The 27,990-nt window shown below is 48.5% G+C and overlaps 1 protein-coding gene across 1 annotated transcript; it reads left to right on the forward strand.

Moving 5' to 3' along the window:
* Positions 1-1,188: 1,188 nt before the first annotated feature.
* CIPC (CLOCK interacting pacemaker) lies at positions 1,189-17,592 on the forward strand. Its single transcript, XM_061429562.1, has 4 exons — positions 1,189-1,929; positions 7,212-7,399; positions 11,141-11,310; positions 14,097-17,592. Exons 2-4 carry the CDS (start codon positions 7,264-7,266, stop codon positions 14,985-14,987), a joined length of 1,197 nt encoding a protein of 398 aa, XP_061285546.1. The 5' UTR covers positions 1,189-1,929; positions 7,212-7,263; the 3' UTR covers positions 14,988-17,592.
* Positions 17,593-27,990: the final 10,398 nt, after the last annotated feature.

Genomic DNA, 27,990 nt, shown 5'->3' on the forward strand with positions numbered 1-27,990 from the left:
AATGGTTTAGATCCAGGGCTTAGGAGCTCTGTCATCATGGACAAAAGCTTCAGTGCCTTCATCTAAAACATGGAAACATTAATAAACAGCGACCTCATCAACTTGTACAGACATCAGTAAGACAATGGGCTTCACTCGTGGCTTAGATGGCTAAGAATCTGCCTGCGATGCAGGAGACCAGAGTTCAATCCCTGGGTGGGGATGATCCCCTGGAGAAGGAGATGGCTACCCACTCCAGTATTCTTGTCTGGACAATCCCATGGACAGAGGAATCTGACAGCTACAGTCCATGGGGTCACAAAGAAGTCAGACACAACTCAATGACAGAACTCTCTGTCTCTCTCTCTCTCTCTCTCTCACACACACACACACACACGAAAGAGAATACATGCAGAGCTGCCTGGCTCTTCATTACTTGATAATTGTTAACAGTCCTTCCACCACCTAAACAAAAGCCATACATGCTGCAGGCACTCAATTATTTGTTGGTAGAGCTTATGCTAATAAATACATTTAATGCATTAGCATTATCTGTGTCTGGAGGACTAATGGGATTACCTATGACTCTACAAGGCTTGAATTACCAACAAAGGGCAAATTTACCCTGCCCATCTTCTAGATCCAACACTAACTTTCAATGATGCTGGCAATCAATGCGCTGCACAATCTGCACTGTCCAACCAAGTAACCATTAGCCACACGTGGTTGCTGAGGACTTGAATGTGCACAGCCTGAATGAAGAAAACACCCACGTTTTCATTTCATTTAATCAGTTTCAGTACCCCCTCATGATTAGTGGCTACCCTACTGGACAGGGTCGCTCCAGAACTTGCCTCTACCGGTGGCAATCTTTAAATTCTTCCGTGTCCCCTTTTCCAGCTGTAAAATAACTTTTTCTAATTTAGGAGGTAACCTTCACTGACTCAATGCATCGGAATTTCAACTGATCGCAACCCCATTTTTTTGTTGTTGTTTAGCTGATAACACGTTGTTCGTGGTGACACTTCAAGAACTGGCCTGAGAAACAGAATCCATTTGAAGCTCAACATCTCGGTCAGTCGCACAATGAGTCATACATCAAATGACATGAAATCACCCATCAAAAAAATACTGATTGCGTCCCTGCCACGTGAAGCACTGTCTGGAGGTAAGGAAGGCAAACCGACGCCGCGACAGGCTCGGCAACAAGATGAGCAGTGCTGGGGACGGTGGGGGCGCGGTCCGGGCAAGCCTCCTTCGGGCCGAGACCCGGCGAAGCTGCCCGGCTGCTTCCGCTCGGGCTTGCGCGCAAGTCAGCCTATGGCCCGTCCCGGTCCCCAACGCCGACGGGGTCTCGGGGTACAAACCGAGAGCGCTCTCCCGGGCTGACTTCCACCCACGCCCTAAGAAGAATCACGCCTCCGGCCTTGTCTGCTAGAAGCCGACCCGCCCCGGCTTCTCCAGACCCCGCCCCAGAACTGCGCCCCACGCCTGCTCCACTGCAGCTCCCGTAGCACAAGGTCCCCGTACAAAATGGCGGTTTGGCCTGAGGAACTACTAACCATAGAGATGCCCGCCTTCCATGGATAGAGCGCCGACCTCTGAACGGACGCCCGCCGCCCCCCCGCCCCCCGGCTCCCTGAGGACGACGTGCCGGCGTCGTCTTCCGGCTGAGACGGGAAGAGCGGGCGCCTCCAAGGGCCCTTCTAGCAGAACAGCGAGCAGTCTCGGTGGTGCCGGGTCATCCGAGCCGCGTCACGTGACTGGCGAAAGCGGTTGCCGAGGCTGCGGGGAGTGGGGAGGAGAAATGGGCGGGCGGCTGAGAGGGGGGATCGTTTGAGACGCGACGACGACGACGACGAGGTTGTCATGGAGCCGCGAGGCCGGGCTCGCGCATGCGCCGCCGTACCCGCGGGTCGTCCGCTTGTGGAGCTGCGACCCCGGTCCTAGGTGAGCGACGGAGGGCTGCGGGGGTAGGGGAAAGGGGTTTGGGCGAGGAGCCGGCAGAGAGGAAGCGGGCGCCAGGGAGAGGAGGAGGGAACAGGCAAGACGGAGAGCGGGCACTTTCGGGGTGCCGAGGGCCAGATGGTGGGAGCTGGGGGTGATTGGAGCAGGGGGTGATGCTCCCTGCCCCGTTTAGTCGGTTGGTTTTGTTGCGAGGGTTAGGACCGCGTGGGAGAGGAGGTCACGGGTGAGGAGGGGTTTGTGTGTGGGGACCAAGTAGCGCTGGTAACCCTGTGAGGGTCCTGCCCGCGCCCCCCCGCCCCGGTTTGGGGTTGTGGGGTAGGGGCGCGGGGTGGGTAGCGCCCAATCTGGACCCGGGGTACAGGTGTGCTTTTTCCAGAGACTCGCTGTCACCCACTTTGCTGGTACTTCCCCCCCCCCCCCGGGTGACCAGCTTGTGCCAGGCGTGGTGCCAGGGGGCGGGGAGGTGGCCGAGAAGGTGGCCAGTGCCAGGTACGGAGTGAGTGGTTGCCAGTGGGTGGGTTCTGGGGACCTCCGATCCATCCAGGCCCCAGGGCACCGGGCCGCAGCCAGGCTCCCTGTGATTGCCCAAGTCCTGGCAGTACTTGCATGGCCTGGGCGTTTGCCCTGGCAGGCTGGTGGCATGCCAGTCACAGCACAGTCCAAGGGTCTGCCCAGTTCTGCCCTGCTGAGCCGGCAGGCTGGTGGGTGCCTGGAGGGCGCTCCTGCTGTCTGGCGCAGATGTATCGTGGGCTGGTGCGAATGGGGAGGGGCGGTGCGCACTGTTCACTGCGAACTCTTCTCCAGGCAGGGGTTTTGAGGAAGTTCTCTAGTCTCATCTAATCTTTGAAAGAGCAAAATGAGTAAGCCATACATACCTGAGGACATTTGTATGGAATCCGGGTTCGGGACCTTTGACCAGAATTTACAGCCAAATCGAAGCATGCAAATGTTTGTGAAAGGGAAGAGGAGTATTAGCGATGTAGGTAGACGGTTGGCTGGTGGTTTTTTTTTTTTTCTCCTTTGTTAAAATCCACAGACATCCCCCCAGATTGGTATCTCTGAAAATGCAGACCAAGAGAAAATGACTTCAGAGAAAAACCTAGTAATGCATTTATAATTCCAAGTGGGATTACTCATGGCTTTCTGGGTGGTAAAGTCTTAATTTTCTCTGGCGGTGTATCTTTATTGTATTTAAGCCTCTGCTTGGGCTTTCACCGCACACCTCTGTCTGTGCACGCCTGTTATACACGTGACACATTTTAAAGGGAGCTTGAGCTCTCAGGAAAGTTGCCAAGTTGTCTATTACAGAGGGATCTGCAAGCAGCTTTTCAGATCCTTCCCTTGTGTACCTTGGGCCTCCTTTTTATCAGAAGCCTGAATCTCCATAGAGATTGTGGATTAGACCAACCTTTAGTTTGGCTGCTGGATTTAAAGGCAAAATGAGGGGTGGCTTAAAATGAGGCGTGGATGAAATACCTGTTTCCTGCAAGAGACCAGACCTAGACATTAAATCTTGAGGTGACCATGGTGTTTGAGGTGACCAGGAAATGCAGACTCCTGACCTTCAAGCTGTTCAGGTGTTTTGGTGACAGCTAAGCTGTTAGAGCTGTCCTGAGACTTGGCAGGACAGAAGGTTTGTTGGAATTTATTGTTCTGAGTATACCTCACACATGAATTGTTAGGGGCTGAGGTTGCAGAGATGAAGTCAACCCTTGAGGCTGAAGAGATGAACAGATAATTAAAGTCTAATGTAAGAAGTGCATAAATAGGAGAACCAAGTGCCGTGCCACGCTTGTTAGAATTTTTTATCTTACACCTATGGATGTAAACCTCTAGATATATTGGTTCACTTTCTGTTGGGAGTTTTAGTGTATACTGCTCTCTCTGGGAACCTTTTGGATCGTGTGTTACATGTGCACTTTTAAGAGGCCTTTTTCAGGTCAATTCAAGCTTAGCTCGGAGTCCTTCTAATGCAGAGTTAGGCTCATGGATCTGAGATGTGTGTAAGACAGTTGTCGTGGTTTCCAGTCTGTGCCAGGAGTCAGAGATGGCACAGTGGGTATGAGCTTGGTAACCCATCTTCAACGCCTGGTCAGCTTATGAGCATCTGACTTTATTGTAAAATGATAATGACCAGGAACATAATCTTCTTAAAGTTCTTGGACTTTGCCACCATCGTGGCCACCAGTGGTAAATGCCGTCGCTCTGCCTCTCTCTGGTCGGGGGCCTCGTCTGTGCTGTGTATGAACGGGTCTGTTGTTCACTGGCTAACTGGCATCTTCAGCGCCACTCCCAGGAGGGAAGCACGTCTCTCAGAGGAAAGGTCGGATGGCATGTAGCCCTTTGTTCTGATGCCCACTTGAACTTCTCCGGGACACTGAGACTGCTGAAAGAGAATTTTACTTAGGACAGAGGCTTTCATATTTTTAGCACTTCCACATCGAAAGCAGTCACTTTCTTATTCTGAAGTAGATTATGCAGTCTCTATTTCCAATTGCCACCAATTCCCCAGAATCTAAAATTTTTACATCTGTTCTCCTTTTAACGTCCACATTTTAGCATTTTGACCCCACAATCAGTATTGTCCTGAAAATTCTCAGATGAGCAGGATAAATTCCTGTGTATTTTCTGTTCATTGACTGCAGCTTAATAACAGTAGCAAGACCTTGTTCCTTGTCTTGTTGCAAGGATTGTGGAAGAAGTTGGGATGCTTTATCTCAAATGCCTGTAAAATAATCCATTTCATAAGATAATGTGAAACTTCGTCACGTTCTGAATTAGTTGCAATAGCCATAAGCTACCTTCCCAATCTAAATCAGTAGCAGGGTCAGGCTTGAATTTAGTCTGATGGCCCATCCACCAGGGAGAGCTGCTGCTGTTTTTGAAGAAGCCCTCTGTTCAGTTTCAGACAGCAGTATACACTTGTTGGGTTTCATACAAAAGGACCCATATTTAATTAGAGAACAGTTTTGCATTTTATTTTGCTTTTTAAACTGACTTGTCCGTGCTGTCAGACTTCCTCGCTGTCCAGTGGAGAGACATGCTTTTGCATAGTGCCATGAGAGGTGTGACAGGGCCTGGGAGACCTGGGTTCGATCCCTGGGTTGGGAAGAATTCCTGGAGAAGGAAATGGAAACCCACTCCAGTATTCTTGCCTGAAGAATCCCATGGACAGAGGAGCCTGGTGGGCTACAGTCCATGGGGTCACAAGAGTCGGACACGACTTAGCGCTGTCTTTTTTTTTAATGAGAGGTGTGACAGGTGCTTTCACGCACGTGGGACTAAATGTGCTCCATCAAAGAATGCTCAGCATTGAGCGGACTGAGTGGGGAAGCCGCTGGCCTTGAATGAGCTAGATACGGTAGAGACTAATTTTTATTGGGAATTGTATTTAATTCAGGCTCGTTCTGATCAGCATGCATGCATTAGTCCACTTCTACTGTATGCAAAAGAGCAAGAGAGCTGTTCAAGGATGCCTGTAAGCATCCTTGGCTTCTATTTAATTTTATTTCCAATCCCTCCTCTGCTTCTGGAGTGGTTGATGTTCTTCACTAGATCCTGTATTAGCAGAAACGTTCACACTCGGCATTTTGAGGGTGTTTTTAGATACGCAGCTGTCTCACAGGGGGCCCGTGTTTCTCTCTACTCAGAAGGACGAACGGATGGAGTCGAAAATGAATCATGAATAAGAATGCCACTAGCTGTAGCTTAAACGTACCACCTCGTCCATTTGGGCTATCATGACAAGACACCACAGACCGCGTGGCTTATAAACCACAGAAGTTTATTTCTCCCAGTTCTGGAAGCTGAAAGTCCAAGCTTAGGGTGCCGGCATGGTCCAGGGACAGCCCTCTTTTGGGTCACAGACTTCTCACTGACTGTGGTGCAAGGGGCTGGGGACCTCTCTGGAGCCTAAGGCACTCATCCCATGAGGTGAAGCCCTTGTGCCCTAAGCCCCACCTCCTAATACCATCATCTTGGGGGATTAAGATTCCATATATGAATTTTGGGGACACAGACGTTCAGACTGGAGCACTTAGCAGTTGCGTTGTTGTTGTTGTTGTTTCACCTGTTGGTCCGCTGTTCTCTTTATCCCTCAGTATCCTGTGTTCTTACTGTGCCGCCTCTCCAGCTGCCATTCCTTGGCTGTTCAGAAAAGAAAGTGAAAGTGTTAAGCTCAGGCGTGTGTCCGACTCTTTGCGACCCCGTGGTCTGTAACCCACCAGGCTCCTCTGTCCCTGAAATTCTCCAGGCCAGAATACTGGTGTGGGTTGCCATTCCCTTCTCCAGGGGATCTTCCCGACCTGGGGATCAAACCTAGGTCTCCTGCATTGGAGGCAGATTCTTTAGCATCTGAGCCACCATGGAAGCCCTGGCTGTTCAGAGGGCCCTGTTAAAATATCTTGAAGGGCTCATTGGTCTCACAGTTTGCGCTGTTAACCTATTTCTGGATCTGCTTGGAACTAGCTGTGTGTCACTGGATCAAATCTAGGCGTCTCTCCAGGAAGAGGGGAACCAGGTCTATTCGATTCACTCTGTACCCCCCGTTCCTAGCACCATGCCTAGTTCACAACAGGCGCTCAGGAAATATTTTAAAATGACTGAATATAACTTATCTGAGCCTCAACTTCCTCTTCTGTAAAATGGGATAACAACTGAGAAGGACGTTTTGAGGCTCAAATGAGATAATCTTAACATCAATAATGTTACGGGCATTTGTGGATCAAAGCACTGTGTATCTGGTCTTCCGTGTGCATAGACGCACTTTCTAAGCCAGAATGTCGCATGCATATATAAGGAGTTGTTTTTTTCTCTGTTCACTACCTCTAAAGAACTGAAAGGTTAATCTGAGAAACTACACTCTGGGAGGTGGCAGAAAGTCTCGGGCCTGCGGAGGTATCCTGGGAAGCAGGCCTGGTCCGAGGTAGGCATCCCCTCTCCTCTCTTCTCCCTCAGGGAGCATTCCAGAGAGCTAATCAAATGTGCCTTTGTTAGCAGTTTACAAAGCTTCCACTGAATGGTCTGTGTGCTTTGCATTTGTAATGGAATTAGAGGGCAGGGAGAGGACAGTGAGCCTGCCTTTGGGTGGAAACCATTCTCCTGCTGAGTAAACGTGTAGCCTTTGTCAGCTGAGACCTCTGAGAAAGTGCCTGCAGAGAACGTGGGTGAGGCCCGTGTCCTTTGCCCCGACTTTACTCACAGCTTGCTCACCTGTCCCAGCTCTCCAGGCAGTGACTTCTTACGTAACTGTTGTTTTTTCACAGGGCCGTCCAGATGAAAAGAGTACTGATGAGTCCCCTCGCTGCCCAGTAAAACATGGAGAGGAAGAACCCGTCCAGAGAGGGCTCTCGAAGGCTGTCAGCCAAACCAAGCAAGGGCTCAGAGATGAAAAAGGCGGCTCGTCAGCTCGGCCTGGCAGCCGCTGAGTCAGATAAGGACTCTGGATTTTCAGGTTAAAATTGCCTTATCCTTTCTACACTGTAGTGAATGATTTACCTGAAAAATGTCCTCCGTAAAACTCATTTGTGTGATAAGGATGGGAAGATTTCACCCACAGGAGAAATGAATGGCTCTCTGGTCTCTTAAAATGGTAGTTCTGTTGCCACATGGCAGGGTATTCATCAGAGTCACAGTGGGGTTAGTTCTGAAGGAACGGTTTGACGTCTTTTTTCAGCTCAGACTCTCAACTTCAAATCTTACACGTTTCCCACTGTGGCAAGTGGTTATGGGAGAAAAGATATAAAATACTCATAATTCTGTTGTCTTTCCTCCTTTCTCACAGGAATAGTTATATTGCAGTTACCCTGCATTCCAGTAATCACATTGGAAAAAAAAACTGCATGTTGTCACCACATATAACAAATTTAACAAAGGTAGTATATAATTTGTTAAGATATCTTTTTTCTAAGAAAGTATTTTGTTAAGTTTAAAAACGTTTCCTCCTGACAGCTCATCCCTGCCAGTGTTTGCTCTTTGTGCTTGGTCTGTGAGTCTCCTGGCCCCATTCCAGACCTGAGGACCTATTAGAGACGAGAAAGCAGGACACTTTTTCTTCCTAGTTTTTCTGGAAGAACTAGCTGCATACCCAGTAAATCTTGTAATTTTGTGCTGAGGCTTTTTTTTAATCTCCAGGTCTGAGAGTAGTGGCTTAAATACGGCTTGAGTGGCAACATTTTTGGCCCAGGGGATGCAGAGGGGTGATGCCAGGGGATTTGATCTGGGCCAACATCCCGAGAGCAGAGCCCTCTCCTGGAGGAAGATTTCTGTTTTCCAGCCCACAGGACTAATCAGTCCGTCTTGTCGATTTATGAATTTATAGTGAGAAATGCAGCTCTTAGGAACCCTGAACTCTCTCACCCTTAGACTGGTAAATTTTCTCTCTGTAGGTCAAGCTGCAGGGGAAGCCAGGTTACCAGTAGATTGTTGCTCAGAAAGGAGCAGAGCACCACGTCAGGGATTAGAATAAGGGCAGTTCAGGAAAGTTAGGGCCAGCGTATAGCTCTTTGGGTTTTTCTTCTCAATCTTTTCACATTGTTTCCCAAGCTCACCTCATCATAAGGCTCGTCTGATGCATTTGTTAAAAAACACCAGGCCCCTCTCCTGGAGATTGTGACATGGAGGGTCTGCGGGGAGGGCCCGGAGTGTGGGTTTCCTATTTTTACAAGTGTCTCTGGTGATGCCTGTGATCAAACAGGTTTGGGAAACTTTGCAGGCCTAGTGTCTTTTTTTTTCTCTCTGTCTTAATATCATATTTGTTGTTTTTTTTTTTTATATATATATCATAAAGGTAATATATGCTCGTTGTAGAAGCTTAGAAGTTTAGGTACATGCAGAGAAGAAAATAAATATTGACCGTAACCCCACCCCCTGTTGTTCTCAATACTGCGGCCGTTTTGGTACTTCCTCTAACAACCTCAGCTCCATCAGGCCGCCTGTTTTGTAGCATGTTGCGCAGTCTGGGTAGTTTTTCTGAAAGTTTCCTGTTCTCAATGCAGCAGTGCTTTAAGAAGTTTTGTGCTGTTCCGACATAAGGCAGTCTTAAAAATACTCAGACTCATGTGCCCCAGAAGGTGGTCCTAGTGAAAGCCTCCAGCCACTTCTGGCCAGGTGCCAGTGGTGTCATCGCTGCTGGAGTTATCCTTTCAGTTACCTTGGGATGTGTAATTGGCAGTTATTAATTAGCTGAGTCCATATTTAGGTTTTTCGCATTGTCTCAGTAGTGTCCTTTATAACTGTTAGTCTTTTTTGTATATTTGCTTGTTTTGGGCGCAGAACTCAGTTGAAGGTTGTGCATTTCATTTCATTGTCCTGTCTTTTCGATCTTCGTTAGTCTAGAACAGTTCCCTTGTCTTCCCTTTTCTTTCCTTTCTTTTTTTCATGAAATCAGCATCGTTAAATGATTAGGCCTGTTGTTTTGTAGGATGTTTCACACTGCACTTCTCTGGTAGCTTCCCCAGTATTAGAAACAGAATAAACATTTTTTAAATAGAAAACTAAATTTTTGATGTTATATCCTCATTGCAACACATGAGGTGACTCCTAGGTTTGTCTTATTCTTGGTGATGCTCTGATTAAGGGAGTAATTGTAGACCTGATTTCTTTATTATGAAAGTATTCCTTTCTCTTTGTAGTTAATAAGCAGTTTGTGGGATGATACTTTGAGATTGTGTGACTCTCAACAATTGTGTGACTCTTTGCCAACAGCCTCTTGACCCTGGTTTTTGCATCCATTGATGATGCTTACCTGAACCAGTTATTAAATTTGTGGTTTGAAAAATGGTGATCTAATTCTGTATCATTCCTTTACATTTTATTAGCTGTTGATCTTCTTTAAGGAAACACTTCTCTGCCCCCTTTTTTGAGCATCACTGGGGATTCACGGAATTCTTTTCTGATTTGGTTTGTCAACCCATTATCAGTATTCTTTCTGATACCAGGTTGTCCCACATTGGGTCAGTGGGGGTCCCTTCTAGATGGCACCCGTGTCTTGGACGTGTCTCGCATTTGTGTTTGAGCGCTTCCTTGCTTTCTAGCCTAGACAGTAAGATGTCTGGGCTTCCCTGCCAAAGACATCAGCCATTTCTCCAAGGAGCCCGGGTTTCCTTTTCGTGCAGAATGGTATTTGCATAGAAAACAAGATACATGTACTGGGTACGTACTTTTCTTCTGAAGTTCTTTGTTTCCGGCCCAGTAGTTCTTAACTAAAGGTGCACATCTGGATTACTTGTGGTGCTTTGTGAAAATACGTGTGCCTGGACCCCAGATAAATCAATTCCATAGATTGAGGGGAAGACCCCAAGACCCATAATTTCTGAAAAGCATCTCTGGAGAATCTGATTAAAGCAAGTGTTGACAGTTGCAGTCTTCTAAATTATAGTCACATTCCAGTCTTGCCTCATCCAGACGACACTGAGATTTTTGACGAGCATCTAGGGTATTCCCAGCCTCCTTACTTGCAGTCTCTTGGTTTACTCCAGCAAGGAACTAATTAAGTCCTTTCTTTATGGATGTCACGTAGAGCAACCTTCTTTTCTTGGCCGTGGAGAGAATCTTTCCATCACCTGTTGTACAGGATCCCCAGTAGGCACACTCACCATGCATTTAGGACACTAACAAAGGAGGTGCTTAACTGGGTGGAGGAGGAAAACAAAGACAGACATCCTGAGCCTCCGCTTGATGAACTTATCCAGACTTTTACAGTTAGGGAACTTAGGAGGCATCTATTTTAGTTTCAGCAAAGTGGTAAGTCTTGGGGTTTTATTGTTACTTGTTTTGGTTATTACTACATCATGTGGTGCCCAGAGCCACTAAAGATCTTCATCTTTTCTCAGGTTCCATGCACACTCCTCTCCCTTTTCAACCACAGATTCTTAAAAGTAATGAGCTAACTTTGAAGCCTTTACCCACTTCTGTAGATTGGCGATGATTACTTTTACATGAACCCTAATTGATGCTGGCTTTTGTCTATAAGAGAGTTAGAATGGAGTCTGCTGTCCTAGGGCAGTGATCCTTAATCTCTTGGGGTAGGAGGGATAATTATGCATCCCATTGAGAATCCCATGAAAGATAGACATGCTGGAAGAATTCTCAAAAGCACGGATCACAAATGTTCCATTCGCTTTCAGGGGGTCTGTGGCTCCCCAGGAGGACTGGTTGGGAGCCTGAGTGAACTGACTGTTTCTCTGCCCAGCAGATGGGAGCTCAGAATGCCTGAGCTCGGCCGAGCAGATGGAGTCCGAGGACATGCTGAGCGCCTTAGGCTGGAGCCGAGAGGACAAGCCAAGGCCAAGCTCCAAGCCCGCGAGCGGAGCCTTCCCAACACTGTCCCCCATGGTGGTCATGAAGAATGTGCTGGTCAAACAGGTGAGGAGGACCGCGCGCTCGTCACTTCTTTGCACACTCGAGTTTCTGAGCTTCCTGTGCACAGAGTTTCTTTGCGCCAAGGAGGGATGTGAGAAGCAGACCACCAGAAACCACACCAACAAGTGCTGTGCTCCTGGGAAGAGGGCGTGGCCTTTTAGCTACTGACCTGGACTGAAGAAAGGAATACAAGAGGCAGGATGCGTATTCTCATTTTCCAGACAGTAAGACTGCGCCCCTCATTTGTCCAAAGGTGTCTGGAATACCTTAGTCATGTTTAAAGGAACCAAGCAGAAATGTTCTATTATTCCACAGTACATCTAAGATATAACAGAGTTTAGGGTTGAAGCAAAAGGCTCTTTTAATTTGAATTTCCCTGGGGACTTTGAGAAGTATTTAAGAAGTAGAGGCAATTTCCCTGTTTCTCATGTTATATTCTGAACATTTTCTTAGTAATCAGCCAGAGCTATGTTATTAGCGAAAAAGCAACTCTTTGGTATAGGTATGACTTTACCAGCAGACTCCACACAGCATTGCCATAGAATTGAATAGTACCTTGTTTCAGGTTTTATTATATAACTATGCAAATTATGTGGTTATTATCTAGATACGAAAGAAAAGATTTAGATGAAAAATCTAAGCTTAGCTCCAGTGTTTGAGTCAGAGAACTCAGTCGCATGAACTTAATTAAAGAACATGTAACCTTATCCTGCTTTTCTCTGAAACAGACTAGTCCTCTCGTGGTTCTGTTAATGAGGCTGCTTGAAGCTAGTGAAGTTTGCAATCTGGCTGTGTGTAGGTGACCTTCCCACCTTAGGTGGAAGAACATGGCTGCAGCCTGATAGGAAACCCTAATGTCTTAACTCTTACCTAGTTATCGCTGAGCAACTCAAACTGATTTTCAACAAGGCAACCTGGTGAGTTTGGAAAAAGAATTTGAAGGTAGTTGCTTTGACAAATCATAGGTCAGCTGGAAGCACGGCTCTCCTCTCTGAAACGAGGAGATTTGAATAAAGACATGAAATGGAGCCCAAATGAGGTTGTTCAGGCCCCACCAGTGCTCCTCAGAACTCCAGTCTCCTGCTCTTTCCTCTCTGCCTTCCTCTCCGGCCCCCTTGTCGCTCTTTCTTAGGTGTCTGTGTTTTTTGTTGTGGGTGTTGTAGCTCCGGAAGGCAGAGAACAGCCCGCAGTTGCTGGTGAGGAGGCGGGCCCAGCAGAGCCGTCGTCTTCAGGATAAAGACCCAATGGGAAGGCTTGATCAGGAGACAGGAGGCTTGGGGGCAGACTGACCTGATGGAGCAGTCTAGGAGTTTTGTGTTTTCACATATGCTAGAATTCCAGCACATTTCAAATTTTAAAAATCTTTGCTTATTATATAATGTCTTAATTATTGCTGCTTGGTTTTAGGTATTTTTCTCTTGTGAGTCTGATTCCAGTTCTGTCACCAGACTATGTCTTCTTACAGACAAATTATTTCATCACTGTGGACTTCAGTTTCCTCATCTTTAACATGAGGCTTTATGTGAAATGATCCTGAGATCCTGTGCAGGTCTAAAATCTTGTCTGGTATTCCCTTAGATGATTTCAACAAGAGTGGTATCCTTGTACAAATCTAATAATTGGTACAAACAGACTAAGTCAGTGGGCATAACAGCAGCACTAGAAAGAGTAATCTTGGGAAAGCAATGAACTGGGTATTTTCTGGGTCTGTTTGCCTTGGAGGTCAATCCCTGTGGTGTGATTGACCAAGGGGACAGCCTGAAGTTTTGCTTGTGGCTGAGCTGCACTGGGCTGATCTCTTCTTTGAAAGACTCCTGATTTCTGTGTCTCCTCTGCTGGGGGAGCGTGGTTGCTAGGCCCAGCATTGCTTGCTTGTTATTGCAGCACCTCTCAGTATACTTGAACACCAGGAGGACTCCAGAATGGACTTTCCAGGTCATCCCACCCTTTGCACAGGAGATGCACTGTAGTTGAACTTGGCTAAGAGTTCCTAACCAGGTACCTAAGGATCTGAAATGTATGCAAATCAGGTGCCCACGTGGGAGCATCACTTTCTGCAGATAAATCACGTGACTCCACCAAGGGGGAGAGCCTCTGTCAGGGCTCTCTCTGCCTGGCCTCAGGTGTTTATGACTTTATTCTCAAATCTCCTCATTTCAGTGAGGAGAGCTGTGCTTCCAGCCAGGCCCAAAGACAGGAGAATACTGAGACAGCCATGTGAAATCACACCCAGTGTGGAAGCCCCGCAGGTGGTGGCTGTTACCGCCTTGCAGAGCTTTGTGGTTGTTGAGGGTCATTGCCATAAAAGCAGACCTGTGGACTCCTGACAATAGGTAACTTTTTAAAAAAAATATGTAACTTTTTAATCAAAAGTTGATTTCAAGTAAAAGAAATTCCACAAGTAACTAAAGGAAGACCTTACTTTGGTGTAAAGTCACATTTATGGTATTGAGACAAGCACGTTTTAATTTACGCCAGCAAATCGTACTGTCCATACTTTTACTGCCTCAGTTGTGGCCTTGACTACGTCATTACTCCACGTACCTACGCTTTTCTTTTTCTTGAGTGACAGCACTTGAATTAAAGATAGTCATTTCCTCCAGTTTTCCCTTAAGAGAGAAAATCTGCGCTGTCAGACTCAAGTGAATATTGAAGCCACTTTCATCTCGTCTTATCAAGAAGGGCTACCCCGTGTGTGGGAAGCTCTGTCCTTCCATCTGAGTATGTGCTTTGCCCCATGGACAGCCTCGGGTAACAAGCAGTTTGCCGCTCTTTCCCTTTGTCTGCAGGGCAGCAGCTCTTCCCAGCTCCAGTCGTGGACTGTCCAGCCCTCCTTTGAAGTGATCTCTGCCCAGCCACAGCTCTTATTCCTTCATCCGCCTGTCCCGTCTCCTGTCAGCCCGGGTCACGCTGGTGAGAAAAAGTCGGACTCCAGGAACTACTTGCCCATTCTCAATTCTTACACCAAAATAGCTCCTCACCCTGGCAAAAGGGGCCCTGCCCACAGTGCAGAAGAACGAGAAGGCGGCATGCAGAAGAAGGTCTGTACTGAGAGACTCGGCTCCAGCCTGTCTGCTCGCGAGCCAACCAAGACCGGTGCTGGCCCACCCCAGCCCCCGCCCCCCGCGCCCCCCAGCACCAAGCTTGCCGAGGACTCGGCTCTGCAGGGCGTGCCCTCCCTGGTGGCAGGTGGCAGTCCACAGACTCTGCAGCCAGTGTCCAGCAGCCATGTGGCTAAAGCTCCCAGCCTGACCTTTGCCTCCCCCGCCAGCCCTGTCTGTGCGTCTGACAGTACCCTGCACGGGGTGGAGAGCAGCTCCCCGCTGTCCCCGCCGGCGGCCAGTTACAGCTCCGCTCTGTGGGCCGCCGAGCACTTCTGCCACAGCCCAGATAGCTTTCCAGAGCAGCGGCAGAGCAAGCACAGGCGCTTTCAGAATACCCTGGTAGTCCTGCACAAATCTGGTTTGCTGGAGATCACTTTGAAAACCAAGGAGTTGATTCGTCAGAACCAGGCAACTCAGGTGGAACTCGACCAGCTCAAGGAGCAGACCCGGCTGTTCATAGAGGCCACTAAGAGCAGGGCTCCTCAGGCCTGGGCCAGGCTGCAGGCATCTTTATCATCAGGGTCAGGTCATACCGGCAGTGACCTGGAAGCATTCTCTGAGCAGCCAGACATATAACATCGAAGGCATATTCTCCTGTTACTTGAGTGTTTCTTTTTAACTCTTTTACTGTTACTACTCCTGTTTCCCAAAGCTTACATAAGATCTTTTCCTTTTAAACTCAGACTGTTCAATGGTTCACTTACGAAGCCACACGCCAGGACCTGGCTGCTGTCTTAACCTGTGGTCTATGCAGTTTACCTTTGTCTCTGTTCCAGCAAGGACCTCAGGTTTGGGTGCCCTTGAGTCCCTCTTCCTCAGCCTGCAGGCAGTTTGATGGCTCACGGGGCAAAATGTGAGAGGTGATTGTGCGGGGCCCTGCTAGCTGTCACCTCCCGCCACCCCACTCACCAGCCCTGATCGAGGGTGCAGTGACGCAGACGAGCGCACAGAGCAGCACCTGTCAAGTCAGGGAGCAGGTGACATGAGGAACCCTTCATGGATCTTCCCTTGAAGGTCTTAGTCACAGACGAAAATATAAGAGGAGGGTGCTTGCCTTCCACAAGGCCCTGTGCCCTTTGGCAGAAACCTGAAATGTTTTGGCACAGATTGCTCTTCAGATGCAAGCACTTAATCACTAAAAGCTTTGTTTTTTTAAACTTGAAAGTCAAAGAGAAAGAGTAGCACTGTTAACTCTTACACTTTAATCATAAGCCAGATTTTTCTTAAACTGGTAGGCGAAATACTTCAGATTTGTAAAGTATAGAATGGATTTAGGACCATCTGGAGCTACAGTTGATGAATTGCATTTTTGACTCATGCAGTCTAAAGAAAGGAGAAATGGCTAGCATCTCTTGGTTAGGAGCTGGAAGATTCTAGTAATTTATGCCTTTTTTTCCTCTCTCCTTTTGAAACAATGCAACCTGTTTTATATGTTAAAATCTTAAAGACAGCTTCATGGTTTCCAATTGTGTAATCCAAGTCAGCCCTCTGCTACCACTTTTTTTTCCTGCTTGTTTTTACAAAAGAAGAAAGAAAATATTAAGCTTGATTAACTTTGAATTAAAATCATTGCAAGGTTATGACATACAAGTCTACAAAAAATTGGAAAACATTCTTGTTACCCATTTTCTTTCCACATCCAGAGTTTTCATTTGTCTGATGTCACAGTGATGTGGAGCAGTCTTCCGTGTTTCTTTTATGCGTCGGATTTTGGCAGTGAAGCCAGAGGTATAGTGGGTTCTGTGAAGTAGAAGAGTATTATGAGGACTTGCAGGTTTTACACACTTTTCTGGCTTCATTGTAAACCAGATTTCTAGGTTGTAAAGCTGCCAACTTCTTATCCTCCCATTTAAAAAATTTCATTCTCTTGAAAATCTTAAGAAATCCTGTATGACCAACTTCATTTTTTCTGCAAGGAAAATCGTCTTGAAGTTCTTGCAAGGCCAGAAGCTAATGCTCATATTTACTATGTAGTCATAACTCTTCATATAGTTTTAAAATTACAAGGCTTTGAATTGCCTGCATTTTGTTCTCAAACACAGTTTAGAAATAAACAACCCGGTAAACTCTCTTAGACTCTCCTGATCAACACAGAATTAGTACCTGCCATGTGCTTTCCGGAAGAGTTTCAGAAATCGGAGCAAATAGGTCCTTAAGCAGGCTCAGCTGCTTTTAATATTTTTTCTCTTGGCCCACTCCCTTTGCCTCCCCTCCATCTGTGTGGTGCTACCGCAGCTCCGCTCTGCACACCATGCTAGGAAGCTTCCTTTTTGGCAGAATATGTTTGGCAGCAAAGCCATAGAAACAGGTGCATTCAGAACAGCCTGGGCACCAGGCATGAGTCTTACTGAGTCAAAAATCTGAACACACTTGCTGAGAACCAAATTTACGCCATCGGAAAACTCCCCTGTGGAGCCGTACGCGTCTTGGACTCTTCTTCCTAGATGAAGGTTTGCACTTCCCTCCTGTCAGGCAAAGATGCCGAAAGCCATCAGCAGTGCTCGCTGCTGAGGGGCAGGGGGAAGCAGCACCCACCCTGGCTCCTCTCTGATCTTGTAACTTGGTGCCGTGAGTCCCTCTAGGCTGTTGGCATGGGTGTCTTTCCCTAGTGGAGGAGTAAGCAGATGAAGCCAGCTAGAGAAGCTGGTCCACCAAAGAGACATCCACTGAGACTAGCAGACGTGTGGGGCCAGAAGCCAGACAGACAAGTGGAGGAACCTCAGAGTTGACGGAAGGACCTGCGTTGGTCTCACACGGCTGTAAGTAGTCACGGTCTTCCTGATGCGTGACCTGATCTCATCTGAAGTTCTGCGGCAAAGCTGTTGTTTTCTGAGAGCCGTTCTTAACTCACACCAACCCTTAAGTTTTGGCAAGATGGTGTTGGCAGTGTTGAAAGACATCTAGAAAAAGCTGCTGATTTAATTGGTTATGGGAATGGAGTTTGGTGACATTTGTAATTTATTATACTCTCCTTGCTTTTATTGATTATGGTATTGTCTGAGTTTGATTCCTTTGGCAGAACAGTAACTCTCGTGCATATATTGAAGTGTCTTTCCAGCTATGAATTCTTTACGGTAGAGGTTTCTTTACCAAATGTGAATTCTTTTGAGGAAGTATGAAGTTTTGTAGAAATTGACTGTGAAACGTGAGAGAAAAATAAAAGTCACTTACTTGAAAACTATTTGGCCTTTGGGATTTATAACTGCTTAAAACACTGAAATCAAGAGTAAATGTTTGATTGATAAAGGTTTCATACACATATTCTCAAGGTATTTGGGGATATTGAGATTAGACACTGAACTTGTGGAAATTCACTGTTCAGACTCCCACCAGTGTGAACTTAAAGGCGATGCAGGCACTCTTAAGATAAATGGGTGGTTTGACATTATTCTCTAGAGTCATGGAGGGTTTATATTGGGTAGGTTGGGAGGAGAAAAGAGAATACAGTCCAATGGTTTCTTCCATCTGATACGATACTTTCACATATGGAATTTTTAAATGACAAAACCACTGTAGTTGTCTACTGGGATAAACTAAAGCCACATTAAGTAAAGATCTTTCTACTACAGGGAGGTCCTTAATGAGTGCCTCTCCATGCCTTTTCGTTCATACTTCTCTGAGTTGATTCCTGAGGCTCTGCTCCTCCTCAAAATTCACCTACTGAATCTCAGTGGGGAAATCTGTCGAGTCTTCCCTGTCCTGAGGCCAGTCAGGACACCCCTCCTGGGATTTTTTTAAGTCACTGGAAAATAAGAAACTTATCCTCATTTAAAGTCCTGAAGGATTATCATAGTCTTAATTCTTACAGCGTTATTCCTATCCTACACAATTTTTTAAGCAACTTTTCAAAATATGGCTGGAAGTGGCCCCTCATGAAACAGAGAACCAGCCTCCCATAAGAGATGGAGACCAGAGACATGGGAGCCCAGAGTGGATCCTGAGAGGCTCGGGAGAGCTGGGTCACTCTTCACCGTTGCTCCTGGCCCTTTGGCGTGATTCCTGCGTGTGGAGACACTAGCCTGTTGCAAGCATGTCCGCTTCATCCACGTCCCTTGGGGCATCACTGCAGAGCGTGGCCTGGTGCGGTGGGGTCCAGAGCCCTGCATGCACCTCTCCCATCTGTCCCTCATTGGCCGGCTGACTTTGGATAGGCATCCCTCCTCTCAGTGGAATAATGGAGCGTCGGAAGTTGTCCTCTCTGGGGTGCTTCCCAGCTGTAACCACGTGTAAGATCTCTGGCTGTATTACAGCGAGCCTGATGGTATGTTATCTGACAATAACAGCTCTTCCTCAGTTTACTGTGGGGTTCCATCCTGATAAACCCATCATAATTTGAAAATACCCTAAGTCAAAAATGCATGTGATCCACCTAAATACCGAACCATCATAGCTTAGCCCAGCCTCCCTTAAATGTGCTCAGAACACACACATCAGCCTGCGGCTGGGCGAGCTCATCTCACACAGGCATTGCAGGCAGATTCTATACCATCTGAGCCACCATAGGGGCTAACAAAGGTTAGGTGTATCGTGCATTTTTGACTCTGGATAGCTCACGTAGTTTGTTGATTGTTGCACTGAAAGTGAGAACAGAACAGCTGTCTTGAGAATGGTGGTGAGTGTATCTGTTGTTGACCCTCGCGATGGCATGGCTGACTGGGAGCTGTCCACCATGAGGACATAGGATTGTACCGCACGTCACTCGGCCAGAGAAGAGATCAAAATTCCAAGTAGGGTCTCTACAGAAGGCCCATCTCTTTTGCACCATTGTAGAGCCAGAAAACCCTAAGTCAGAGACCGCCTGTAATCTGTTAAATTTTAAAGAAAACCCTGGGGTGCCCACAAAGCAGGTTCCTAGTGCTTAGTTGATTTTAAAGCATTCTGTCAGATTCTAAACTTATTATATGTGGCTGGGAGAAGCGTTTTGCCAGGCTGCTTTGATTTTGATTACCTGGTTGGAGCTCACATGGATTCACTCATTCGCATATAAAAGACTGCTCTCAAATGAAGAAATATTACCCCCAAAGGAGAATAATGGGGCGAAGAACAGACTCATTTAAAAAGACCCTGATGCTGGGAAAGATTGGAGGTGGGAGGAGAAGGGGAAGACAAAGGATGAGATGGTTGGATGGTATCACCGACTCAATGGACGTGAGTTTGAGTGAACTCTGGGAGATGGTGATGGACAGGGAGGCCTGGCGTGCTGCAGTTCATGGGATTGCAAAGAGTCGGACACGATAGAATGACTGAACTAAAATCAAATTGTGTCCTTTCCTAGTCAGTCAGCTGCAAATAGCTATTTCCTCTGAAATGAAGGACATTTAATGGGATTTTACGTTTTAGAGAGTATGTCAGTGTTCTTTTATTTTGTTCTGGATTTCTCTACCCACAGCCTTTAACACTTCTTCTGGCCCACTCCCTTTGCCTCCCCTGAACCTGTGTGGTACTCCGCTCTGTGCATCGTGCTAGGAAGCCTCTTTTGAGACAGTATATTGCTGCATGTTTTATAAGGAGCCTCTTAGGTTGATTTACAGTTATTTTAATGGTAAATAGTCATAGACTGTGCAGATATGGTGGTACTTTGTCAGGACTTTATTCTGGACCCAGGCTCTGGGTGTCACCTTTCATCCCCACCGGGAGGGGTGTTAGAGACGAGATGAGGTCTGCCTGGGTGACACGGAACGAGCAGAGTAGCTGGAGAGAAAGAGGTAGCAGGAAGCAGCTTTATCTGTTTCCTTCATTAGAAGAGGAGACATTCGGTCCACTCGACATGCTGAGATTATGGTGAAGTACAAAAAAAAAAGATGTCTCTGAAGTGTTTTTTCAGTTGCTCCACAGAGCAAGGTAGCTTCTGTGCACAGAAGCCCAGCAGTGGAATTCACGTGATGGCATTCCACCCCTGAAGGGCTGTCCTTTGCTTGGAATAATTAACACCGTCTTCTACCAAAATCTCATTGACAGCTAATGGGAAGAGAGCAAGTCTCAACCCAGCCTCTTAACTGGTTTCCCGGAAGGAGGTGCTTTGTGGATCCCTGGACTCCTGTGAGCACTTTGGCTTTTTCCTCTCAGAATTCCTCCTCCATTCTTACAACACGTGGCACTCCCATCTCTTTCTGAAGGATGGTTATGCAAGACATGAGAGAATTGCTTGAAAGAACAGCCTGTGTGGGTCCTGCCTCAAATTTACAGCATCTGGAGGAGACGAGAAAGAAAGAAAAGCCTGCAGAGTAACACAGGGAGTAGGTGGAAGCTCTTAGGAGATGAAAGGGAATGAAAACTGAAGTAGGACCCCGAGGCCAGCCCGCGTGAGTCAGGTCGGATGATGAGCGTTTTGGGACAAGGCCGTCGGAGTGGCTGGCGAGCAGGAGAGTAAAAATAGCTGCCTTTACTTTTCCTAAAACCTCACTTCATCTCAGGCATTGCAGGGGCCCTGGAAGACTGCTCGCTAGTTCTGGTAAATGTTTGTATAACAGAGGTGGGCCAGGGCCTCTGTTCTCCAGAGGCACCCACAAACCTTGGGCTGCTGCCTGGGCAGATGGGAGCGCTTGGCCTGGAGCCCATCCTTCGTCCGGGGCCGATAGCATGGCAGCTCCCGAGTCCTGGCCAGAAACCCCAGATGTGTTCCTGCCTGCTGATAGGAAAACCCTAATACCACTCCAGAGAGCTGAGCTGAAATTGCCATCTCTGCTCAGCCCTGATAACAAACTCATGTCACCCCAGAGTCAGGGGAAGAGAAGAAGCCGAAAGACACCCACAAATACACTGCACCTTCCGTAGGCCCTGCGTCCTGTTCGACAAACGCAGGAAAGCCTGGTTCTGGAGGTCAGGTGGTCCCCACAGAGCATGAGTCATTCTGACTCCTCTGTTCTCCAGCAAGGCTTCGGGGCTGCTCACCTGTCACTGGGCTGCTCGGTAAATGCAACTGAGGGTTCACTTAAGCAAGACACACAGAGGAAGGGCGGTGGAGCACCCAAGCCAACAGCCCAGGATACCCGTAGCGGACAAGGCAGCCCCAGGCCTGGGTCAGACGCGGTGCTTTCACTGATGGTCACTGATGTCAGTGAGGCCAGGTGGGCCAGGGTAACTTCAAAGACTTTTTTTAAAGCCTCAAGCCGATGCTTGTCTGTCTAGTACGGATGTATTTGGAAGTTTGTGCTGCTTGTGTTCTTGAGGCGTTCTCCAGGCTCAGTCACACTCTGAAGCCCCTGACGGCTCAGTTACCAGGGTTGCCCGTTGTGCAGTGGCAGGACTGGCCTCCTGGCCCCATTAATGGCAGGGCACTGAGAAATGTGGGAGAGCTTATACCCGGGCGTAAATGTCTCTCACACTGATTTTTTTTAATCAAGGGAAGAAAGTGCTCCTGGAGAAGGGCATGGCAATCCACTCCAGTATTCTTGCCTGGAGAATCCCATTCTCTCTGCTTCTGTTGGAGTGGGAGGGTAGAAGAGACCCTCAGTCAATCACTCCTTTGATGGTTTGTGTCTCACCAGGTCTTACACACCCAGAGTTGGGCGTGTGAGCCTGGGCAAGGTGATATGGCCCACTCCTACTTTTGTTTCAAAGATTAATGTTTTGATAATCTTTGGCTTTAGCATCCTTTGATTAGGGCAAGAGTCCTTCATGTTAAACTGCTAATTGAGAATAGAACTGTTGATAGAGGCACAGTATATGAGTTGATAAGTTTCACTCCCAACATCCAGTACACTAGGAGAGAGTTCTAGAAAGCGGATTATCCTGTTTGGTGGCACCTTCAGACCTTAGGGCTCACCCACAACAGCACCTGCGTCCGCTTTCCTCAGCCTCCCCCCAGCTGGTGCCAGCAGAAGCATTCACACGACCCCAGGCCTGAACACCTGCTTAAATTTTGCACTGTAGGCACCTTCTTGCCTCACCCAAGGCCCAGTCCTGGCAGCACCAAACGCTTCCTGAGGCCCAGGGCCCACGTGGCCCTGACCTTGGAGCCCTCACAGCTGAGTCAGGAGACGTGACTCACAGAGAGAGCAGCAGGGCAAGGTGGTGTGACGTGCCCAGGTCAGCTACAGACCAGAGTTGCAGGAGCTCTCCAAGGCTTCAAAAGGAATGCAAGGTGAGCTGAGATTTGAGCTCAGCCTTGGCGTCGGGTGGAGTTTGGATAAGCTGCAAGGAAGTTCAGTTCAGGCGCTCGATTGCGTCTGACTCTTTGCGACCCCTTGGACTGCAGCACGCCAGGCCTCCCTGTCCATCACCAACTCCCGGAGCTTGCTCAAACTCACATCCATCGAGTCGGTGATGCCATCCAGCCATCTCATCCTCTGTCATCCCCTTCTCCTCCGGCCTTCAATCTTTCCCAGCATCAGCTGCTGGGACCAGCATTTTAGCCAAAGGAAAGAGACAGGGGCTTCCCAGGTAGCCCAGGGGTAAAAAATCCGCATGAAGGAGACGAGGGTTCAATCCCTGAGTTGGGAAGTTCCCCCGGAAGAGGAAATGGCACCCCACTCCAGTATTCCGGCTGGGATAATCCCATGGACAGAGGAGCCTGGTGTGCTGCAATTCATGGGGTTACAGAGTCGGACATGACTGAAGAGCTGCACGCGCACACAGAGCCTGAGTAGAGGCATCATGGTGAGAGGGAAATACGACTTTGGACCTGGACCTGGGTTTCTGCATGATCCTGGCAAGTTACACAACCTCCCTGGGCCTCACTTCCAAGTTTGTTAGATTACTGTGCCATAACAAAAGGCTACTGTGCCGTAAGGTGTAGAGTTGGCGGGGGGGAAGGGGGGCTCAAGGAACTAAATGTACAATCGTTACTGCAGGTGAAGCAGGCAGTTGAAGGGGCGAGGATGGGCCAGCTGGACTGGCCTGTGTCCAGGGTCACAGCCTGTCACATAGACCCAAAGAGGCTGTAAGCAGCCCAGCTCCCTGCCAGACTTCCACACTCTGCTGCCCTGAAAACAGATTCCCCTCCTTAGCACATACCTCGCAGAGTACTTGGCAAGCACGCTCCCCAGTCCTCAGCCTCACCCCTCTTTAGGGCGGTTCACCAAGGGGTGGGGAGCTATTGAGGAATCGGTATTGATTGCAGGCCCCACCCTAGCCAGGATCGCTGTAATCTCACACCTGGCCCAGCCTCCTGGCTGGTGACTCAGCTTGCAGCCTCCGCACATTCCGTCCTCACACGTGTACTGGGCGAACTTCAGGCCCCCTTGCTCACATTACTGCCACACGCCCCGCCAGGGCAGCGGGTCTAGCCTGGGCTGCATAGTGAAAGTGTCAGTCCCTCAGTCGTGTCCAACTCTTTGTGACCCCATGGGTTGTAGCCCACTGGGCTCCTCTGTCTATGAAGTTCTCCAGGCAAGAATATTGGAGTGAGTAGCCATTCCCAGCTCCAGGGGATCTTCCCGACTCAGATTGAACCTGGGTCTCCTGCACTGCAGGCAGGTTCTTTACAGTCTGAGCCATAGTGGAAGGCCTTAAAATCCCGATGGCCAGGCCACACCAATTCTGTCAGATTCTTTGGGAGGTAGGACCTCCCTTCCCACCCCTGCCAGTAATTAAGGCTCCTTAGAGGACGTGCCAGAGAAGGCGATGGCACCCTACTCCAGTACTCTTGCCTGGAAAATCCCATGGACGGAGGACCCTGGTGGGCTGCAGTCCATGAGGTCGCTGAGGGTCGGACACGACTGAGCGCCTTCACTTTCATTTTTCACTTTGATGCATTGGAGAAGGAAATGGCAACCCACTCCAGTGTTCTTGCCTGGAGAATCCCAGGGACGGGGGAGCCTGGTGGGCTGCTGTCTATGGGGTCGCACAGAGTCGGACACGACTGAAGCGACTTAGCAGCAGCAGAGGACGTGCACACTAAACTGGGAATTACTGCAGCGGCTCCCCCTTGTGGGCTTGGGCTTGGGGCCAAGGAGAGGGACTGGCCCTGCACAGTGCAGTGCGATCCAGGGTATGGCCATCTCCAGGAGCTTGTTAGAAGTGCAGAAGAATTAAAGGCCCATCTGCTTGCAAATCTGCATTTTTAGCAGGTTCCCAGGTGATTCCTGCACACTGTCAAGTTGGAGAGGCACTGGCAGCAGCTTCCAGGAGATGCTCCCAGCGGTCCAGGTACACAGCCAAGTGTTTACACACGCCATCTCGGTTCAGCCTCACAGCCTCTCTGCTGTTACACCCTCTCCGACAAACAAGGAGATAACCCACCATTTGTTCAACAAATCCTTATTGAGTGCCCAATAGGAGAGAAGCTCTGTTACCAGGGACTGGGGATCAAAAACGATGCTCCCCTGCAGATCAAGTACTCAGAGGCCAGTGGGGTATGACGTCAACATCATCGCTTGACAGCTGTGTGTTCCTGGGTGACACCCTTGGCCTCTCTGAACTCCAGTTTCCTCTTCTGCTGATCTGGGCTGTGGTCATTATTCAGTGATTTTCTTCCCTAGGCAGAGTGCTCACCTGAAGGCCTGGATCTAGCCTGAGCTCAAGGATGGTTGCTGTTGTTATAAGAAAGAAAAAAAAAAAATACTGCAAGGTTGTGGGGGGAGGTGCAGTGGGGCGGGGTAGAGGGACACCAGGCTCCTGTGGATGCAGAGGGGCAGGGAAGAGAGTGAGGTCGAAGATCTTGGACGCCAAAAACTCCCAGGAGGTGATGCATGGGGGAAGGGCCAGGGTGTGGAGGAGGCCGCCTTATCCTCGCACTCTCTGGCCCGATTTCTCCGGATCAGGCTGGTTCTCCCCACTTTTCAGACGAGATGAGTCAGACCACTATTGGCAGCGTGAGTCTGGGCCTCGATCCCGCCGCTTTGCCCCGTGAAGCTCTTTGCGGCTCCGGTGAGGAGAGGACACCCCGTGCGGCCCCTCCAGGTTTGGATCGCCTCCCAGGTCCTCTCCGGTGCGCCACCGTGGCCTGCGGGGCGCGGGCGCCCCCTTCCCGCCGAGCCGAGTCACGGCAGGGAGCCCTGGCGGGCCCCAGGGATGCCCATACGCGACGCGGAAGCGCAGTCCAGCCAGGGTAACACCCAGCCCCCCGCGGTCCTGCACCCACGGGGTGAGCCCGGGCTGTGGAATTGCGACCCTGGCCCACGCAGGGGTCTGAGCAATCGGTTTAGGGGTTTCGTGTTCCCTCGGAGTACACCACCGTTTCCTGTAATTTAATTTTCTCTCCTGAAAGCGTTGCTAATTAAATCCTTTCTTCGGCTAGCAGTCGTTCCCCTCCCTTGCCCCTCTCTCCGTTAATTACCCAGCACGTTGCCAGGGAGTCCTGGCCCCCACTGCCAGGCGTGCCCAGGTGGATGGACCTCGCTGCTGGCTCTACTGGCCGCCTGGGCGGCTCCCTCCTCGGGTCTCCCAGGGCCCTTTCCGCCTGGACCTGGGGAGCAGCCCTTACCAGCCTGGTTAAAAGCAGCAACAGCCCTTTTCCTGGCGCTGCTGGCTTGGAATCTGTCAAAATCTAATTCATATGTGGTTTCACCTCCTGTGTCTTTCCAGTTCTGGAGTCATGCTTACTCTTCACTGCTTTTTTCGCCTAAGCACCCTTCCTGCCTTCTCCCCCACTGCCCACTGCACATCATGCTAGGCAGAAGTTTGCCAGACCGAGCCCAGTGTCTGGTGGAAGGGCACCCAGCGAATCTAGGACATGATCCGGACTAGAAGTCAGCTCTCCTGAGGCTTAGCCTCTCGGGGTCACAATTCAGAAGCCTCCCGCTGCCCTCTGTGTTGCCCCTTTGGGGGGGTCATTCAGACCAAGTGTCCCACTGAGGGCTGAGAATGTCCAGTTCTTGATAAGTCTAAGTCCAGAGAGGGTGTGGAGAAAGGGAGCCCTCCAGCCCTGTTGGTGGGAATGTAAATTGGTGCAGCAGGTATGGAAAACGGGAGGGAAGTCCCTTTAAAAACTATAGAGTTACCCCACAATCCAACAATTCCACTCCTAAGCACATACCTGGAAAAGGCAAAAACTCTAATTAAAAAACATACATGTACCGCAGTGTTCATAACAGCACTGTTTCACAATAGCCAAGACATGGAAACGATCTAAATGTACATTGACAGATGAATGAATAAAGAAGATATGATATACATCTACACGGAGTAGTGCTCAACCATCGGAAGGAATGAAATGGTGCCATTTACAGCAACACGGATGCAACAGAGATGATCATACTAAGTGAAATAAGTCAAAGAGAAAGAGATGTCATATGATATCACTTATATGTGGATTAAAAAATGGTACAAATGAGCTTATTTATAAAACAGAAATAGACTCACAGACATAGAAAACAAACTAATCATTACTGAAGTGGAAAGGAAGAGAGAGGGATCAATTAGGAATTTGGGATGAACAGATATGCACTGCCATATGTAAAATAAACAACGACCTACTGTATAGCACAGGGATCAGTATCTTGTAAAAACCTATAATGGGAAAGAATCTGAAAAAGAATATATATATATATATGCACGCAACTGAATCATATAAATAAATATACATACAACTGAATCACTTTGCTATATACCCGAAACACTGTGAATTACAGTAATAAACATTGCATTCAGTTCAGTTGCTCAGTCGTATCCGACTTTTTGCAACCCCATGGACTGCTGTACACCAGGCCTCCCTGTCCATCACCAACTCCCAGAGTTCACTCAGACTCACGTTCATTGAGTTGGTGATGCCATCCAGCCATCTCATCCTCTGTCGTCCCCTTCTCCTCCTGCCCTCAATCTTTCCCAGCATCAGGGTCTTTTCAAATGAGTCAGTTCTTCGCATCAGGTGGCCAAAGTATTGGAGTTTCAGCTTCAGCATCAGTCCTTCCAATGAATATTCAGGACTGATTTCCTTTAGGATGGACTGGCTGGATCTCCTTACCATCCAAGGGACTCAAGAGTCTTCTCCAACACCACAGTTCAAAAGCATCAATTCTTCAGCCCTTAGCTTTCTGTACAGTCCAACTCTCACATCCATACATGACCACTGGAAAAACCATAGCTTTGATTAGACGGACCTTTGTTGGCAAAGTAATGTCTCTGCTTTTTAATATGCTGTCTAGGTTTCAGTTTTAAACATTGCGTATTTAACTATTTTAAAAAAAGAGTCCAATGTCCAATCATGACAGTGAGTTGCCCGGGGTCACACAGGGACTCAGCATCAGAACTCCTGGGTACTCTGGACTCAGTGTGGTGATCTTTCCAAGATGCCACTTACTGGATAGGGGATATGTGAGCCCCCCACCCTGACTTCTGCTTATGCAGGGTCCCCCTTCCCCTCAGAGCACCACGTCTTGGACGCCACTCCCCCTTCCTCTCTATCTAAAAGCCCCCATTCAGGGATTTCCCTGGTGGTCCAGTGGCTAACACTCTGCTCCCAATGCAGGGAGCCCAGGTTTGATCCCTTGTTGGGGAACTGGATCCCAAATGCTGCAACTAAGATACAAGACAGCCAAAAAAATAAGAGAAAATCCCCCATTCAGGCCATGTCTGACCCAACTCTCAGCTCACTATGAGACAGGAAAGGAAAGCAGCTCAAGCCAATCCCAGAATTTGAAAGGAGGAATTTGGTGGTGATGAGGGCAGTGCTATTTTTTTTAAGGAGATATTGGTGGTG

This window comes from Bos javanicus, chromosome 10, assembly GCF_032452875.1.
Source record: "Bos javanicus breed banteng chromosome 10, ARS-OSU_banteng_1.0, whole genome shotgun sequence".
Lineage (NCBI taxonomy): Eukaryota > Metazoa > Chordata > Mammalia > Artiodactyla > Bovidae > Bos > Bos javanicus.

What these genes read in the sequence shown, in the direction of transcription:
- CIPC (XM_061429562.1), top strand. Translation starts at nt 7,264, where the DNA reads ATGGAGAGGAAGAACCCGTCCAGAGAGGGCTCTCGAAGGCTGTCAGCC. An exon ending in TAAGGACTCTGGATTTTCAG is followed by an intron (nt 7,400 to 11,140) that starts GTTAAAATTGCC and finishes TCTGCCCAGCAG; the next exon opens with ATGGGAGCTCAGAATGCCTG. An exon ending in AGAATGTGCTGGTCAAACAG is followed by an intron (nt 11,311 to 14,096) that starts GTGAGGAGGACC and finishes CTTTGTCTGCAG; the next exon opens with GGCAGCAGCTCTTCCCAGCT.